At 45.8% G+C, this 18,605-nt stretch overlaps 1 protein-coding gene across 6 annotated transcripts in view; it reads left to right on the top strand.

Moving 5' to 3' along the window:
• The window catches only part of KIAA2012 (KIAA2012 ortholog), a 95,967-nt gene that overhangs the window by 56,317 nt on the left and 21,045 nt on the right, over positions 1 to 18,605 (top strand). For all 6 annotated transcript variants that reach the window (XR_007243490.1, XR_007243491.1, XM_048484108.1 and 3 more), the window contains 3 exons: positions 17 to 160; positions 7,449 to 7,538; positions 17,824 to 17,917. Coding sequence is in view for 4 of the 6 variants with exons in the window: in XM_048484108.1 (XP_048340065.1) it covers positions 17 to 160; positions 7,449 to 7,538; positions 17,824 to 17,917 (328 nt within the window). In the remaining 2 variants the exon portion in view is untranslated. The remainder of the gene's footprint in view (positions 1 to 16; positions 161 to 7,448; positions 7,539 to 17,823; positions 17,918 to 18,605) is intronic.

Genomic DNA, 18,605 nt, shown 5'->3' with positions numbered 1-18,605 from the left:
CATTTTTATGGACTAGGAAATGGGAGCTCTGGTGCTGAATCCAGAAAAGAGATTCAACAAAGTCAAGATGGCTTCCGTGGAAACAACCTCCTGTTGCAGAGGAAACAGAAAAATGGGCAATCTGGATTGCCAAAAACACAAGGCCCAAAGCAGAAGGAAGGTAGTGACTTTTTGTATCAACCTGCACATGGACTGAGGATTATTATTAATATTAACATTACAGTTGTGTTGGATCAAAAAAACCCCAAAAAGTGGAGATCTGTAACTCCTTCAGGAGAGATGCCAGTGTCCACATATACTAATGGAAGAGGAATTTCAGATACTAGGTCAGGTTTGGTTTAGGGTTGCTAACCTCCAGGCAGGGCCTGGAGTTCTCCTGGAATTACAACTGACCTCCAGACTTCAGAGCTCAGTTCCCCTGGAGGAAATGGCCGCTTTGGAGGGCGGACTGTGTGACATCTCATCCTTATTGGGCTCCTCAAAAGGAGGGAGGGAGAAAGAGAGAGATCACCCTGCCTGGCCTGCATCACACGTGCCTATTCCTTTGCTGTGTGTAGCAGTGTGCCTCTTTTGTCACTCAGCATGGGGTTCAGCAGGACAGCCCACCTTCTCTCCAGTGGTGGGATCCAAAAATTTTAGTAGCAGGTTCCCTCACCAGCCCACCCTCAGCAAAGGGGGCAGAGGCGTACCTAGGCAAACCTGAGCCCTGGGCAAAACCTTAGTTGGATGCACCCCACATGGGCAGCCACCCCACCACGACCCCCCCAAAATTTTTTGCACCAGGTCATTTCTAAATCATCATAATATTATCGAAAATGCCCCAACTCACAAATCTGAACACAGCAATGGTGAAACACACAGGTTCTTTGATAGAGACTGGTGAGATAAAAGGTATGAAAGGCTGAGAATCAATGAATTGCAGTACCTGAAAGGGATTAACCCAGTTCAGGGAGTTACATTATTAGTCGCAATTGCTATATGGAACCTTCATGTTCAAAGGCAGTATGCCTCTCGGGGAGGCGAGGGCGTGGACATGGAAAAGCGGACCCAACTAGTAACCCCCTCTTGGCACACACAAATAATTAGTAACCCACTCTCGGGAACTGGTGAGAACCTGCTGGATCCCACCTCTGCTTCTCTCCCTAGCATGAAACATGACATTGCCACCAACCTTTTTCCCTACCTAGTGCAGGGGGAAGGCAAGGGCTGCCACTCAATAGGGCAGTGTCGACCTGGCTGGTGCACCAGCCCCCATGCTGTTGATCCCTGAGGAATCTGCCCCTGTGCCCACTGTGGGTATAATCCCCATATGTCATGTAAATGGGTTTGTCCTATCTGAGTCATAAGAGTCTACACCTTCTTGAGAAGTGGGTGAAGTGGAGGTACTTTGCAAAGGTTCAGTTGCTAGGTTGTAGCACACAGTTTTACATTTTTGGCCATCCCTATTGGAAGTCTTGTCACAAGGACACTAAGAATGGGAGAAATTTTATTTATTTATTTATTTGCAAAGCAGGGACAGGGGCTAATGAGCGAGAGAGTACTAAGGAAGCGTAGCAAAATGTCTCATTGTGCCAGTGGGAAGAAAAATCTCCATTCTCCTCTTGGAGTGAAACTTTTCCTTCCATTTAATAGTGCTTGTACAGATCTGCAGAAACTAGAGCTACAATGCTGGAATCCCCCTCCTGACTCTGCCTTTCAGATCTTGGATAGTATTGTAGTCTAATTTTGTTCTTTTTTTCTCATTATCTTTTCCGTGCAGTGCCCTCTAACTCTTCACCACCTTCTCTGTCACAGGTGTTCTATTTTGCACAACCAAGATGAAAATGCAGACTGGCATCCACCAACACAGCGCTTGTGAAGGCATTTGATGCGCTCTAATTTAGCTCTATCCTGATTTCCTATCGCAGTGATGGCGAACCTATGGCATGGGTGCCAGAGGTGGCACTCAGAGCCCTTTCTGTGGGCACACGTGCACAGAGTTCATGCTGTGGGGGGGGCGGAAAATCACCCCCCCACACACATACACACACATCTAGGCTGGCCTGGGCACGATCCTTTACCTGGGAATAAGCTCGGCTGCTGGCAATCGGGCTTGCTTCTGAGTAAACCCTCCTAGGGTCTTGATTCACCCATTCGAAGTGTTGTATGGTTGCTTCACCAAGCTTACTCCCGAGTAACGCGAGCCTCGGAGCCAACTGTTTTTTCTAAACTAAAACCTCCGTATTCAGGTTAAATTGCCGTGTTGGCACTTGGCGATAAATAAGTGGGTTTTTGGTTGCAATTTGGGCACTCGGTCTCGAAAAGGTTCACCATCGCTGTCCTATCGCATACACACACTCGCATACATTTCTTCTCAGGTGGCAAATACTCTCGTATCTTAACAAATCTGACACAAATGCGAAAAAATTTACACCAAACATCTGCTACCCTTTCACACAAATGAGTAGCAGGCACTGACCAGTCACACGTGGAGTATGTAGGCATGGGGCAAAACACATGCTATTCTGTATGTCCTGTGCTCTGACCCCACCAAGTAGTGGCAGGGAAATGGGTGTAACATCAGCTGCATTGCTGGGCCATTTTCAAGGAAAACCCAGTAAAACCATAGGCCCCTTCTGCACATGCAAAATAATGTGTTTTCAAGCCACTTTCACAACTGTTTGCAAGTGGATTTTGCTATTCCGCACAGCTTCAAAGAGCACTGAAAGCAGTTTGAAAGTGCATTATTCTGCATGTGCGGAATGAGCCATAGAGTTTCCAGTGATTCCTAGACCCATGTCACTTCTGGGGTTTTCCAGGAATTAAGGTAGTAACATAATCAATGTGGGGATTTTGGTTCTTCCACTGCCGCTGCAGTCTTGGCAGTACTCCACGTTCCTTCACATGAATAAGCCATAGAAACCTTCAAATGTATTTTAGTGTCAGTGTAGACCTAAAGTCAGAGTTCCTATGGGAGCCTCCCAAAATCAGACAAAGCGAGGATTTATTTTTTCCCTGCTTGCACAAGAGACGTTCCATTAACTTTGAGGAAGTGCTGATTTAAAGAACTGTATCATGTATCCTTGCTTGACAAAACGTTAACCAGCCTGTGCGAAAAGAAAATGGGGGCAGCTGTCAGCCCTTGACGATATCCCGTTTAAAAAGTGGAAAATATCCAGGCCTACAGGATTGAGAGATTCATCTATTCAAGCAGCAAGGATTTAGACAGGGTATTACTATATTTACTGTGCAGTCCCAAGCAAAGTGGCACATCCTTCTAAGTCAGTTGAAGTCAATAGGCATTGTCTGCTTTGGATTGCACTGTAAAATGCTTAAGCATATAAGGCCTCCAAAATATAGCTATGCAAATGAGGCTTTGGAGTGATGACTCTTAGACTGTTAAAAGTATTCAAGGACTGAGTACAGTTCAGTTTTCCAAGTCTTTCACAACAATTTTATTTAGGAAGGAGAAAAAAGTCCAGACAAAGGAGGCAATTGTTTTTGTATGAAGCCAAATGAATGACTGGGTCACTATGGCCTCTTTCAAGAACTACAGTTCCCAGGCAAATGTGGGAGAAATCCATTGCAGTTAAATGACTGTAAGAGCCCTATCCAGGGGGGTGTTATCCTTAGGGAGTGGGAGAGGGGCGTGTTGACACGCTTGCCCCACCACACCGATTCAAGGGGCACCCGCACCTATGAAGGGGGCAAAGGTGCCTGTGGCCAGCCGGCCCATATCTCCGTGCTGGCTAAAGCTGGAAGTCCAGGGTTTCACAGAGCTGTGCTAGCATCTCGATTGGATGCCGACATGGGATGGGTAGGATGGGGCATTGCAGGGGGTGGATTCAACGTTAGTTGGTTTCCACCCTGGGTTTGCGGCTGGTTGCCCGTGGCCCAGGACATGGACTTAGGCCACCCAAAAGGATGGCATAAGTCCATTAAGCCTAAGGTGACCAAATGGTCACCTTTGTGAACCGGGGCGGGCGGGCGCGCAGCCGCGCACAGCCACAGGAGCGCATGGCTTTCTGGGGCGCTCCCGTTTCCCGCCCTGTCACAGGGCAGGAAACGGGAGCGCCCCAGAAGGCCATGTGCTCCTGCGGCCGCACGCTCAGGAGGCTGCCGCACTGCCTTGCGCCTCAGAAGGCAGTGCGGCAGCCTTCCAAAAATCGGGACACTTGAAAAAACCTGACAAATTGTTTTAAGGCGGGACTGTCCTGCCAAAAGTGGGATGTCTGGTCAGCCTAATTAAGCCCTATGGAGGGGTTTCTGGTGGCGGGGGGGGGGGGGCTTTTTCTGCCTTCCCAGAAAGCCCTCTGGAGGCAGTAGGGCAGTTCCATAGTAGTGCCATCCCCAGCTACCTGGGGATCTGGATTGCATCGCTTGAATTTGGGGGCAGATGACTTGCAGCAATAGCTTTTACTTCCTATTGCATTTGAACTGATCTTTTGTGATGTGAATGCTGTGACCTTGATGTCAGCTTGGTAGTGGTTGCTGCACGCATGGAAAAAAATCATTTGATGCTGCTGTCAGAAACTGATGATTGTGAGTGTGGGAACTTGTCTGAGTGCTGCCTATTGCTACACATGCCCAAGCTCATTAAAATTCACATCCTTAGGGAGACTTTTCGTGTCGCAAAGTCCATCATTATGCGTTGACACTGTGGGAATTCTGAGCAAAGTGCAGACTTTTACCTCCTCATTCTGCTTCTTTGTGTTTCAAGCCATCATCAACTAGTATCAAAAACTTGTCAGTCCCTTACATTTTTTTATCAGATCAAGAACTCTTAATGATAACTGCAAAACCAATATAAATAAAGACAAGATGCCCGAGGACTTTGCATCAGAAGTTCTTCTGAAGTTCCAGATTAGAAACTGAGGCCCCTACCACACATGCAGAATAATGCACTTTCAATCCACTTTCAATGCACTTTGCAGCTGCGTGGAATAGCAAAATCCACTTGCAAACAATTGTGAGAGTGGATTGAAAGTGCATTATTTTGCATTTGCGGAAGGGGCCTCAGTTGCTAGGTTTGCAGGACTTGCTCCGTGTTGGGACCAGGGCATTTGGAAAGAAGAGGCTTATACCTCTCTCCCCCTGGACAATTTTCTTGACCTGAAATGGTGCTGTTAGCTACACAACAAGGCAAATATTTGTTTGTTTAATTATATTTATATGCTACCCTTCCCCTTGCAGGCTCAGGGCAGCTTCCAACATTTAAAATACCATCAACCTAGAACCATAAAGACCAACAACTAAAAACGCCGATGGCTCATAAAATCGGTTTCTATTAAAATAATCCCACCAATATAAATAATAGAGGAAGAAGAAGAGGGAAGCCATTCAGATGGTACAACCATAGCCGCCTCAACCATAAGCCTGGTGGAACAGGTGTAGTGGTTAAGAGTGGTGGACTCTAATCTGAAGAACCAGGTTTGATTCCCCACACCTCCACATGAGCAGTGGACTCTTAGCTGGTGAACAGGATTTGTTTCCCACTCCTACGCACAGTGGCATAGTGCCAACGGGGCGGGGGAGTGGGACGCCCCATGCATGCACTGGGGCAGGGACATGGCAGGGGCACAGTGTGCACGTGTGCCCCAGACACTGTTCCCCCTCATAAGAACATAAGAACTAGCCTGCTGGATCAGACCAGAGTCCATCTAGTCCAGCACTCTGCTACTCGCAGTGGCCCACCAGGTGTCTTTGGGAGCTCACATGCAGGAGGTGAAAGCAATGGCCTGCTGCTGCTGCTGCTCCTGAGCACCTGGTCTGCTAAGGCATTTGCAATCTCAGATCAAGGAGGATCAAGATTGGTAGCCATAGATCGACTTCTCCTCCATAAATCTGTCCAAGCCCTTTTTAAAGCTATCCAGGTTAGTGGCCGTCACCACCTCCTGTGGCAGCATATTCCAAACACCAATCACACGTTGTGTGAAGAAGTGTTTCCTTTTATTAGTCCTAATTCTTCCCCCCAGCATTTTCAATGTATGCCCCCTGGTTCTAGTATTGTGAGAAAGAGAGAAAAATTTCTCTCTGTCAACATTTTCTACTCCATGCATAATTTTATAGACTTCAATCATATCCCCCCTCAGACGTCTCCTCTCCAAACTAAAGAGTCCCAAACTAAAGAGTCCCCTCGCTCTGCCCCTGCCTATGCATGAAATCTGCTGGGTGACCTTGGGCTGGTCATAGTTCTCTCAGAACTCTCTCAGCCCCACCTAAGGTGTCTGTTGTGGGAAGCAGTTTGCAAGCCACCTTGAGTCTCCTTACAAGAGAGGAAGGTGCAGTATAAATTCAAACTCTTCTTCTTCTTCAGCAGTTCCTGGAGCCATTTCAGATTGGGAAAAAGTTGTAGGAGTCTGAAGCCCTGTGTCTGCCGTGATCCCAATCCAATCTATAGCTGTTTAGTTCCTAGCATCTGATGGTGACTCATGTGTCCACTGCATGGATTTTGTCATGTGTGAATCAGCATTCATATGGCCAGTGGCTGCCTACCAGTAAACAAGCATCTTTATGAGACTGACCCTCCTGACTCGATGGGCATTTAAAAAGTACCTTAAAGTCTGTCTTGTGCAGAGGTGGGATCCAGCAGGTTCTCACAGGTTCCCGAGAGTAGGTTACTAATTATTTGTGTGTGCCGAGAGGGGGTTACTCATTGATGATTTTGCCACATGATTTTTGCCTTTGTTACGCCCTCCTCTCAGCAGTACCGCGCAGAACTTGAAGCAGTCTAGCAGGAGGTGCACCGGCGTGCGTGGCAGCCTGTGCCTGCGTGCATTCGTTTCCCGCCCAAGGACCGGTGCAGCGGCTGCGTCCTTGCCACAGCCCCGCCCAGGAATGCCCTGCCCCAGGAATGCCCACCATGCCCCCGTCGTGCCCTGCCCAGCCCCATTGGCGCTACGCCACAGTTTGAATCCCACCACCATGGGAACCTGTTTCTAAAATTTTTGGATCCCACCACTGATCTTGTGATATGAATCATTAGCATTTATTCAGGGAAGAGAAATTGGATATATCTTCTTGCCAATATGAGCTTTAACTTCGTGTTAAGCTTTGCGTGGTTTAAGCTGCGTGTGAAAACACCCAATTGTCTAGTGAGAAGGGGTGAGGGAAATGGGCTTCGCCGCTCTGGGATCTGCAAGGATATCACTTTGCGTCTGTGCGAAGGAGGTGAGAGAAAATGCCCCATGTGCAAATGGGACCCTGTCACAGGTAATGTGGCACGGAGGCATTTGCACACACTCTTAACAATGGACATTGTTTTGTTTGGCTGTTAAAGTACAATATTTGCATTCTGCTTGCCTGCCTGCCTGCCGACTGTTTTCAAAGCCGTTTACAGCACACTTCGAACAATATAATGTGAAACAACATCTCAAAATAAACCTATAAACAAACAGAATCTCCAGCAGTGATAAATCAGCAGACGAAACCTGTGGACAGTAATAAACGGCTACTTTTTTTTTTTTTAGCAGCCCAGGTGCCAAGTGAGCAGCTGCAGGGAAGGAGTCCCAGAGGCAAAGTCCAGCGGAACTCCACACCACAGGCAAGAAGTTCCAGAGGTGAGGATATAATGCGGGAACTCGGTAAGCAGAAAGTTGGAGTGTAAATTTTGTTAAATACATACAATAAATGAATCAAAAGTCCTTGGGAGGAGTGCCTTATAGGGTTTGTTAGTTCCCCTGTGTTGGGGACCTGTGAAATGAATGCTGGGAAATTATCTTCAGTGGTGAAAAAGCTACGCTAGACATTCCAACAGCTGTTAACAGAACTTGGAGGACGTGCAAAAGCTGATTCCTGTGGCCAAAGGGGCTTCCCTTTCCCTACCAAAACAGAGAGCAAGCTCAAAGCACCCTGCGCATGGTTGTTGAACAGGTACCCAATCATGGAAAATTGCAGCAGTTGCCATGGATGGTAAAGGAAGCTGGAAAAGCAATGAGGCAGACACCTGGACAAGTTGGGAGAACCTGGAATGTACATTATGGCAGAGAAGACCAGCCATCGAAACGCGCTTGTGCTTTCCACGACAGATGCGCCATGTATGCATTCGTACAAGATGTGAAAGGTGAATTGGCCTCAAGAGAACTTAGGAGTAAAAATGAAGGACTAGTTGTTTGGGGTCTCTCATTAAAAGTAGGAGTGTACTTTTAGGGAGAGAGAAAATTAGGTCTATCATTATCGATTCCCAACTTCCTGGCTTTATTGAGGGGAGACATCAGACTACAGCTAAGCAACCGCGGTTTTCTCGAGCTGCTGGCAATGCTGAAGAAAACATTTCTGAGCATTAGCAGGGGAGTTTCGTTCCCTTCATCTGTGATTCTCCGGCATTTGTTAGCTAAACCTCTTAACTCCCCCGGCTGCCGATTACTCGCACCAGGGAAGTTCCTACAGCACACCTTTGCACACAGCATGGGTTTTATCTTCCAGTTGATTTCTCTTTCTGAAGTCCGCACACACAGAAACTCTTATGAGTTAGTCCGTAACAACAAGACAATTTCAGTTCTGAAAACTCCCTCCAGAGTTCTATCCAAAGAGCTCATTTATGTATTTTCTCCCTTTCGCTTTTTTCCCCTCCTACAACAGTTTCACCAAAAGGAGCTCAGGGGGAGAGGGGGTGGGGAATCCTAGATCTTTACACAGTAAATTGGCTTTCCTAGTGTTATAGATGTGGAAGCAATGGGTTGACTTTGCTAGAGGCATAAAGTTTTACATTCACACGGGTCACAGTGGTAATTCAAGGAAGGAGAATAAATGCTGGCACTTTAATCTTCTCATTATTATACCATCTAGATGCAAAACTATAGATACAGAAAGTTTCATCCTATTAGAAAATCTGTGTGCTTTCATGTGTGTCTGGCAGTTGTGGTCATATGGGATGGAATCCTTTAAAATGCACGTTGAAGACCTGCTCACACACTGTACATTACAGGCCATTTGGGTGTTTTCTAAGACCAATGTCAGATCTTAGAGAGCATGATGTGGTTCTCCAGATTATAGTCCACTGCTCTTAACCACTACAGAGCAGTGGACTATAATCTGGAGAACCAGGTTTGATTCCCCTCTCCGCCTCATGAAACCTGTTGGGTGACATTGGACTAGTCACAGTTCTCTCAGAACTCTCTCAACCTCACCTACCTCACAAGTTGTCTGTTGTGGGGAAGGGAAGGAGTTTGTAAGCCACTGAAGAAGAAGAAGAAGAAGAAGAAGAAGAAGAAGAAGAAGAAGAAGAAGAAGAAGAAGAAGAAGAAGAAGAAGAAGAAGAAGAAGAAGAAGAAGAAGAAGAAGAAGAAGAAGAAGAAGAAGAAGAAGAAGAAGAAGAGGAGGAGGAGGAGGAGGAGGAGGAGGAGGAGGAGGAGGAGCAGCAGCAGCAGCAGCAGCAGCAGCAGCAGCAGGAGCAGGAGGAGCAGGAGTTTGGATTTATATCCCCCCTTTCTCTCCTGCAGGAGACTCAAAGGGGCTTAGAATCTCCTTGCCCTTCCCCCTCACAACAAACACCCTGTGAGGTAGGTGGGGCTGAGAGAGCTCCGAGAAGCTGTGACTAGCCCAAGGTCACCCAGCAGGCATGTGTGGGAGTATACAGGCTAATCTGAATTCCCCAGATAAGCCTCCACTTCTTATGGTTGAGAAAAGCAGGGTATAAATCCAAATCCTTCTTCCATTTTGCCTGACGACAAAATAGCAACAATTGGTGGCCTGTAACACCCCCAAGTTCAGAATTATTGTCAGTTATGGTCGTAGAAAACAATAGTGCTTGGATGTAAATGGCTCCCTTCAGTATAAATTACTCTTTTCAGTATTGCCAATTGTTTTCAATAGTATTTATGAGAGCAGGTTGAAGAACAGTTGTAGATTAATAATGGCAATTCAGGAGTGCCTTTCTCATGTTCAGTCCAGACAGATTTTTTGGGGGGGCGGGGGGGGGGGGCGGTTGTCCAGGGACAGCGCTGAAGAAAACTGTTCAGTTTTTGGAGTGGATTCATTTGAGGGCTGATTCATGTGCTACAAAGGAATTCTGATAGGTCATGGTGTGCGCAGCCACAAAATGGCTTCCACAAGAGGTGCAGCCAACCACAAAATGGTTGCCATAGGTTTACTGCAGTCACACAGGACATTGATGCACTTGTGGTCTCATTCACATTGAGCCCATGGCCCCTTCCGCCCATGCAAAATAATGTGTTTTGAAACCACTTTCACAACTGTTTGCAAGTGGATTTTGCTATTCCGCACAGCTTCAAAGAGCACTGAAAGCAGTTTGAAAGTGCATTAGTCTGCATGTGCGGAATGAGCCTATATTTCCTTTGGGTTTGATTCTCAGTTATGCACAGGTTTCCCCCTCTTCAGCAGTCATCCTGCCTTCAGATCAGAGAATACCTATGGTTTCCAAAAGCTCTGGAAGTGTGATCTTTTCCTTTCCCTTTGCAGGGAAAGTGGGAATGAACATGCATCTGACTTCATTCAGTTTCTCGCTCCTCCTGCCTTCCTGCAGCAATTGGCATGAAATTGACCAGGTCTAGCAACCTAATGCTAGACAAATAATGGCAAAGAAAAAAAGGCGAAAATGAAGAAAACTTGTACCAACAGGCTACAATAATAACTTCAAAAAATTAGTTCTCCCACTGGAGTAGCAACTTACTTTAAAGTAAGCAAAATAATTTTATAATTTTACAAACAGTAACCAAATGTTTTGGAAAAATTGTTTACATTCTCCCATTGGAGTCATATATATAAACATAAGTTAGAACGGCACGGCAATGTAATCTAAATATAAATATAACAGCTAGCCAGATTCTAGATAATTAACCAACTGGCCTCGTTAAACTTCACGGCTGTTAAAGGCAGGTCAGGGTTTTTCAAAATACAATAATGGTTACAATCAGGCAACCTCCCTCCCCAAATGGAAGTTGCACGGACACAACGGAGGGGGGGGGGGGGCAAAATGATGGCAAGGGACACCTTGCAGGAGGAAAATCCCTGTATAAACAAAAGAAAACTGTGGGAAACCCCTGCTACCAAGCAATCAACCATTGGGTAAGAAATGGATGTATAAAAGGCCAAAATTTACTTGGCAGATGCATGGAACATCATATATGTTGGGGGTTCCCTTACTGGGAACTAAACTCCCAAATGCATATGGACCTGATTCAGATTGGAACAATGGTAAAAGGGGAGTGGAAGATAAACCTCCTCCCACCCTTTTCCTGCTCTAAACTAATCCGAGGGAACTGCTGTTAGCCCCATTGGGGAAATTTATATGTATTGAGGGCTGTTTCAGTGGGGAAAACAGTGTAGAGGGGAAGGCTTAAATCCCTCTTCTTCTCAGTCTTGATCCAAATCAGGTCAGCACATGTTGGTGAGTAGTTTGGATTTATACCCCACCTTTCTCAACAGTAAGGAGTCTCAAAGCAGTTATTCGTCCTTCCCTTCCGCTCTCCACAACAGAAGCCTTGTAAGGTAGATGGGACTGACAGAGTTCAGAGAGAATGATGGCCAATTACGCACTAGCGTTCTGCTAGTGAGCAGGGAGCGTATGGTTTCTGTGGGGCAGAGATTCTTGTACTGACATCATTAGAGTTGTGACGCCACAGATCCTGGGTACCCCTCAGTTTGCAAGAGAAGGAGAACCATGAGGTTCCCTCTCGTCGTGGGGTTGCCTGTTTTGTTTCTTTGAAGGGCTCGAAAGAAACAAAACAGGCCACCTTCATTTTGCTTTCATCTGCAGAAATAAATAGATTAAGTCTTTATTTTGGGATCTAACCAGATGAGATGATGGGAGATACATGATTAGTTCTTTCCATTGTTTTAAGAATAGAAATAGTAGTTGTACAGAGCTTTGATTCTGATCAGGACTGTGAGGTGGGGAAGAAGTGTCACCTTCTTACTTAGGCATGGTTTGGGCTCTCAAAACCATCATCTCCCAACCATCATCATCCCACTGCTAGCTTTGAAAGGACAAAAAGTGAGTAAAAGAGAGGTGCCCTTCTTGGTTTCTTCAGCATGGAAGACTGATTGGCCTAACTGGAGATGAACATTGTGTCTCTGAGCACCTGCTGTTTCTATGTTAAGTATCACTGTGAAGATCTAACCATAGACCCCCAGTGTCTTGTTGAGTTTGTTCTGCAATGTGCCATCAAATTGCCAGTTTGTGGTAACCCACAGAGTTTTTGAAGCAAGAGCTAAACAGAAATGGTTTGCCGTTGCCTGCCTCTGCATAACAAATCTGGACTTTCTTGGTGGTCTCCCATTCAAGTACAAACCGTGACTGACCGTGCTTAGCTTCCAAGATCTGATGAGATTAGGCTAGCTTGGACCATCCAGGTCTAACTTGTTGAGTTGGAGACTTAGAAATACCCCCGGCAGTGTGATTGTTTTCAAATCAGATTGCATATTGCAATCTGCATCTAGAATATCCGTGGTGGCGAACCTTTGGCACTCCAGATGTTATGGGAATTGTAGTCCATAACATCTGGAGTGCCAAAGGTTCGCCACCACTGAATTCTAGATTGGAATTGGGAATTGTAGTCCATAACATCTGGAGTGCCAAAGGTTCGCCACCACTGAATTCTAGATTGGAATTGGGAATTGTAGTCCATAACATCTGGAGTGCCAAAGGTTCGCCACCACTGAATTCTAGATTGGAATTGGGAATTGTAGTCCTTAACATCTGGAGTGCCAAAGGTTCACCACCACTGAATTCTAGATTGGAATTGGGAATTGTAGTCCATAACATCTGGAGTGCCAAAGGTTCACCACCACTGAATTCTAGATTGGAATTGGGAATTGTAGTCCATAACATCTGGAGTGCCAAAGGTTCGCCACCACTGACTAGATTGAATCCCATCACTATTTTTTGGACCATGCCGGCCTGCCAAGTTTCTGAGAGGAAGCAAAGTCTAACAGCATGGGCTTATTTCCAAATACAGATTTTACGGCAGTGTTTGTGGCTTGCTTTCTTTCTGATTATCCACCTTTCCCAAGGTCACAGCATCTTATTTCTCAACCATTATCAGGACAACTTCATGTCAATAAGTGTTCTGTGTTCTTTCACTTCTGTCATTGCCAAAAAAAAAGTTGCATGCCCTGTTTCCAAGCCGGGGAAGGTGTTAGAGCTGATCCTACATTGTTAAGAGATGGGAAGAGAAACGATAGTTGGAGTGTAATGCGTTTTGGAGCAGGCAGGCGAACCCTCCTTTGGAACTGGGTGACAGAGTAACGTGGCAGTTTGGGCTTAAGGTGCAAATTGGTTTTCAGACTGATGAAATTAGTGTAAAAAAAAAGAGTAAGGGAAGCTAACAGCACTTTGGTACTTAGTGGGAGGTCAAAATGGATGACTGAGAAGGTGCGAGGAGATGTGTGAGGGGAAGCCAAGTGTCAGGATGTTATAAAATAGGCCAGCTTCCTCACTTTGATTGATTACTTTCTTGTCTCCACCTTTCCTGGGAAATAATCCTCAGCCGCACTGGATTTCTTTATGTACATGTCTAATGTTCAGGGGGGGGATATTCTCCTCAGAGGATCGTGGATTAACGTGAGGTATGCACAGCACTTCCCTTTTGAATCCCGAGTCGGCAGACGTCTGGGCTGCTCTCGGTATGATCCTCAGGCTAGTCAAAACAAAACAAGTATGCAGACGGTTTCCAGCCAGTTTCCAAAATGCCTTTGGTTTGTTGGGATACCCAAAGGCCCCAGGCTGATTTGTACAGATCAGTTGGGTTGCTGCTTCTATGTGGCAGTTTCCTGTGCTACCCTTGTAATGTAGGGCTACATGGTAACCCAGTGAGAGCCAGTATGGTGTAGTGCTTAAGAACAGGGGGACTCTAATCTGGTGAACCGGATCTGATTCCCCACTCCCCCACCTGAGTGGCAGAGTCTTATCAGAGTCTTATCTGGTGAACCGGATTTGCTTCCCCACTCCTACATTCCTACTGAAGTGTCCTTGGGCCAGTTACATTTCTGCCTGGAATCTCTTGGCCCCACCTACCTCACAAGGTGTCTGTTGTGGGGAGAGGAAGGGAAAGGAATTTGTAAGCCCCTTTGGCCCCTTCTGCACACACAAAATAATGCGTTTTCAAACCACTTTCACAACTGTTTATGGGACTCACTTTATGGATTTTGCCACTTTATGGATTTTGCCATTCCACACAGCTTCAAAGAGCACTGAAAGCAGTTTCAAAGTGCATTATTCTGCATGTGCAGAATGAGCCTTTGAGTCTCCTTGCAGGAGAGAAAGAGGGGAAGGTATATATCCAAACTCTTCTTCTTCTCTTCAGCAATGTGGGTACTCTCTGAAACAATACTGCCCACCCCTGGGGGGTTGGTGATGCTGCTGTAGAAAGTGGCCACATCACATGCACCTCTTACATTGTGTTCCCAGTTCTTGGCTTACCTGCACAGCATGATGGGTAGCCAAATGGAAGCCAAAGCCAAATAGCTACAGAACTGTGACAACTAACCCTAACCCGGAACAAATATCCGAGAGTCTCCCACCCAAAGACCATCTGCTAGTCCCCCACTGTGGAGTGGAGTATACTGGGGGGTGCCTTTGGGACTTTGTGCTGGCGATGGCCCCCAAAGGGTGGCCAACAATGGACTAAACAACAGGGTTGGTGGCAGAAATATCGGAGGAGATACTGTCCTTCCTGTGTTGAACTTCTACATCGCCATTTTCGTTGCCCCTCCTTAAGTGTAGTTACTATTAGGTGTATAGGCTATTAGGAATTGTTAGTGAATTAGTTAGGCTATTAAGTGAGGGACTGTAGTTTTTCCCTATGTTAGTTGGGGTAGTGTAGGTACTAAGTAATTCGATAAGGTTATTCTTGCAGCAGTTATGGGGTAGTTTAGTTTCTCAGGGTAGTTTTAGTTATTGGAAATGTTTACATTGTATTGTTATTGGTTGTCTTGTTGAAGTAGCTTATTGGTCTTGCGTTCTTATGAAGTTTTATATTGTATACTGATGCGTTGATAACATTGTTGAGATGTATCAATATACTTCTATTGGTTGTTGTGTATTGCTGCTCTGATGTTGTTAAATTATCGATCCATTTTTGTATTGATTTATTTTTAAGATGCTAGGTATTGTATGGATTTAGCTGTATCTTTGTTAATGCTTCTGTTTCGGTTTTTGAAGTTATATAGCCTGTATTATCAAGTCGCCATCCGGAATTGGCTTATTTAGCCATATGTATTTATTATTGTTATTATGTATTTTGTTATATTGTTGGAATGTATTGTTTAATGTGTTGTTAGCTGCTCTGAGCCCTTCGGAGATAGGGCAGGGTATAAATACAATTGAAATGGGGGAAAAATGAAACTAGTCCTCAGCAGGGCATGAGGAGGGGGATTGAGGGGCTAGGTTTTGAGATAAGTCATGTGTCAATCATGTGGCTTGTTTTTATACGGTGATCAGATTGGGTTTAAGTGGAATGCGAAGAGTGGAATTTTGCAGATCGTATCAGCACTGGCTCTCACTTCAAGCTTCAACCATGCCCGTGTAGTGAACGGTTTATTGGATTGCTTCACTGTCATCTTGAGCTTTCCTGAGCCCTTTTGGCTCAGTTCTCCATGCTTTGTTTTTCATTTGCCCCATGCGTTTCTCCATGCTTTTTTGTTATTTCTTTCTCCTCAGAGTCTAGGCTTTAAACAAAAACAAACACCACCACCCCTGTGTACATCACGTTATACAAAACAGGAAGCGAAGAAATGAAGCTCTTATGGCCTAGTCAGCAATTTGAGGGCCCCTTTGAGAGGTGCCACCTAAACATTAGGAAGAACTTCCTGACAGTCAGGGCTGTTCGACGGTGGAAAACACTTGGAGTGTGGTGGGGTCTCCATCTTTGGAGGTTTCTAAACAGAGGCTGGATGGCCTTCTTTCAAGGGTGCTTTGATTGTGTATGGCAGGGGGTTGGACTTGATGGCCTTGTGGCCTCTTCCAGCTATATGATCCTAATTGGAGAGCCAAATTTGGCTGAGGGCTGCCCTGTCTGATTGCGCTATGCAGGAAGAGCACAGTTGGGACAGGATCACGCCACAACTTGTATCCCAGAGGCATGTCCTAAACTTTATGTAAGCATCTAAAGATACCTGGTAGGGAGATTCCACATGCTACCCACACAGCATGGGGCTTACTTCTGAGTAGACCTGTTTAGAATTGTTGCTGTTATTTACATCTTTTATGCCCTGCCTTTCTCCCCAGTGGAGACCCAAACCTGTTTACATTATTTTCTTTCTTTCCATTTTATATTTACAACAACCTTGTGTGGAAAGTAAGGCCAAGGAGGGAGACTGGCTCAAAAGTCACCCAGCAAGTTTACACAGCCAAATATGAATTCGAACCCGGGTTTCCCACATCCTAGTCTGGCACTCCGATCACTAAACTACACTGGATTTTATTGTTCCCTAATTTTGTAATTTGAGGAACCCATTCTGAAAGTAAACCCTTGTCAATAAAATGGGGGGCTTGTTTCTGAGTAGACTTGCTTAGGATTGCTCCTTAAAGGTACCAAGTTAGAACATTCGCTGATTGCTATCTAGCACAGGGGTCTGCAACCTGCGGCTCCGGAGCCGCATGCGGCTCTTTCAGCCTTACATTGTGGCTCCGTGTAGCCTGGAGGTCGGAGGGTAGTGTGGGCGTGTCTCTCCAGCCCTCCAGGGCAGTGCTGGAAGGAAAGGTGAGTGGAGGGGCCGAACTGGAGGCATCTCTGTGCATGAGAACACAGCTTTTCGTGTCCCCTCCACTCACCTCTCCTTCCAGCGCCGCTCTGGAGGGCTGGGGGGACATGCCCACGCTGCCCTCCGACCCCTGGAGGTCAGAGGGTAGCGTGGGTGTGTCCCTCCAGATCAGCTGTCATCCCCCCTCTGCCATCTCTGCAGCCGCCACCACCATCCCCTCTGCTCCATGGAGCAGGCGGCTGCCTGCTCCATTGAGCAAAGGGGGTTTCCCTGCCCGGCGCCTCTGCCTTCCAGTGCTGGAAGGAAAGGTGAGTGGAGGGGCCAAACTGGAGGCGGCTCCATGTGGAGCCACATCTCCAGCTCAGTAGATCTTCGGGGCCATGGAAAACGGGTCCAAATGGCTCTTTGGGTGGTAAAGGTTGCCGACCCCTGATCCAGCACAACACTGGTTTACTATCTAGCACACCCTTATTTTAATACATGGGTTCTGGCCAGTACCCACTTGCTCCCTTGTGAAATTTTATCCAACTATTTAGATACTTGATGAATGTATGGCCTAGAAACACTTCTCTTGCTTTGCTTCCTTCAAAAGCTAAAGTCAAGGCATTTGAATCTGCCTTTTCCCATTCATGGATGCTGTTGGTACTGTCTAGCTACGATTTCTCATACATGTTTGGGATAAGAGCACCCTCTACTGGTAAAGAACTGCTAGCTTATCAAGACTAAGAGGCAATCGTTAGAGACATTCATTTTAATATATCTGGAAGGCTCAGAAATGGCTACATCCTTCACTGGATCTGAAGACGCTTCTCAAATTTCAAAGATTTTAGGCTGGCGTACAACGTTAAACAGCACAAGCAACAATGAACAGCGGGAGAAAATCACACCACAATAACATTAGCATTAAAATATTTTAGTGTGGCAGAAACGCAGGTTCCCTGTTAATTTATATAACTACTGATCATATAACTACTGAGGAAAACAGCAGAAAATCAGAGAATGACAGGAGAGCAAGAGGCACTTGTTATAGATGGAGAGGTTTTCACTCAAAGCTGAAACCGCCATCTTGAACGGCTTGGAAATGCTCAGGAAGCTGGTGCAGCTAATTTAATGTTTGTGTTGTGCTTTGCCTGCCTGCAGCATTTCAGACTGGATGATTTATTCTTTCTGCCCTCTTTGCAGATAAAGGGAAGCAGACAGAGAACTTACCTCCGTCAGAGAGCTTCTCACATTTGGAGCCCAGTCTAAGCCAATGGACAATTCCTGAATCAGAGATGTAAGTATATAAAATAAACAACCATTAGTTCATGTTTTACGTTTTGCAGATAAAGGATGATAATGTGTGTATGGTAGTTAAGTACAAATTCTAAGCATCAGCAGACAGGTCAAATCACTTTCAAAATCGGGGTCTCTTGGAGCTTTGTCTACTTATTTCACTTATCTCCAGTCTTTCTCCCCAGCAAAGACCCAAAACAGCTTACATTTTTTTCTAATGTATTCTATTTTCCCTCACGACAACCCTGTGAGGTAGTTTAAGCTGAGAGTATGTGGCAGGTTCAAGGTCACCCTACAAGTTTCCGTGTTACAAAAGGGATTTGAGCCTAGGCCTCCCAAATCCTAGTCTGAACTCTAAAAACGACACCACACTGGCTTTTGTGGGATAGCTGCTGTTGAACAGTAGCAAGCAGTTAGGACTGGGTGAATCTTGCAGGTCACATGGTGGCTTGCTGGTGGACCTGGTCCTGATGAGTCCTCTCTCAAAGGCCTGGTTTTATTGTCAGAAACAAAGGCTTGAAAGCTGGCAATACTGTTACAGTTGCTTAGTAATAGCTACAATGGCCTCTGAGCGGCCACGGAGAGGGCGCTCATTTTTTAATGGTACAGATGCCTCTTCTGTTATTTTGGGAAGTTTTAATCCCCAATGTCTTTTTTCTTTTTTAGATTTCAGATTGTTCTGCAAACCT

Source organism: Sphaerodactylus townsendi, linkage group LG02, assembly GCF_021028975.2.
Source record: "Sphaerodactylus townsendi isolate TG3544 linkage group LG02, MPM_Stown_v2.3, whole genome shotgun sequence".
Taxonomy (NCBI): domain Eukaryota; kingdom Metazoa; phylum Chordata; class Lepidosauria; order Squamata; family Sphaerodactylidae; genus Sphaerodactylus; species Sphaerodactylus townsendi.
The sequence above is the reverse complement of the archived record's forward strand: the minus strand, read 5'-3'. Positions and strand labels throughout refer to the sequence as shown.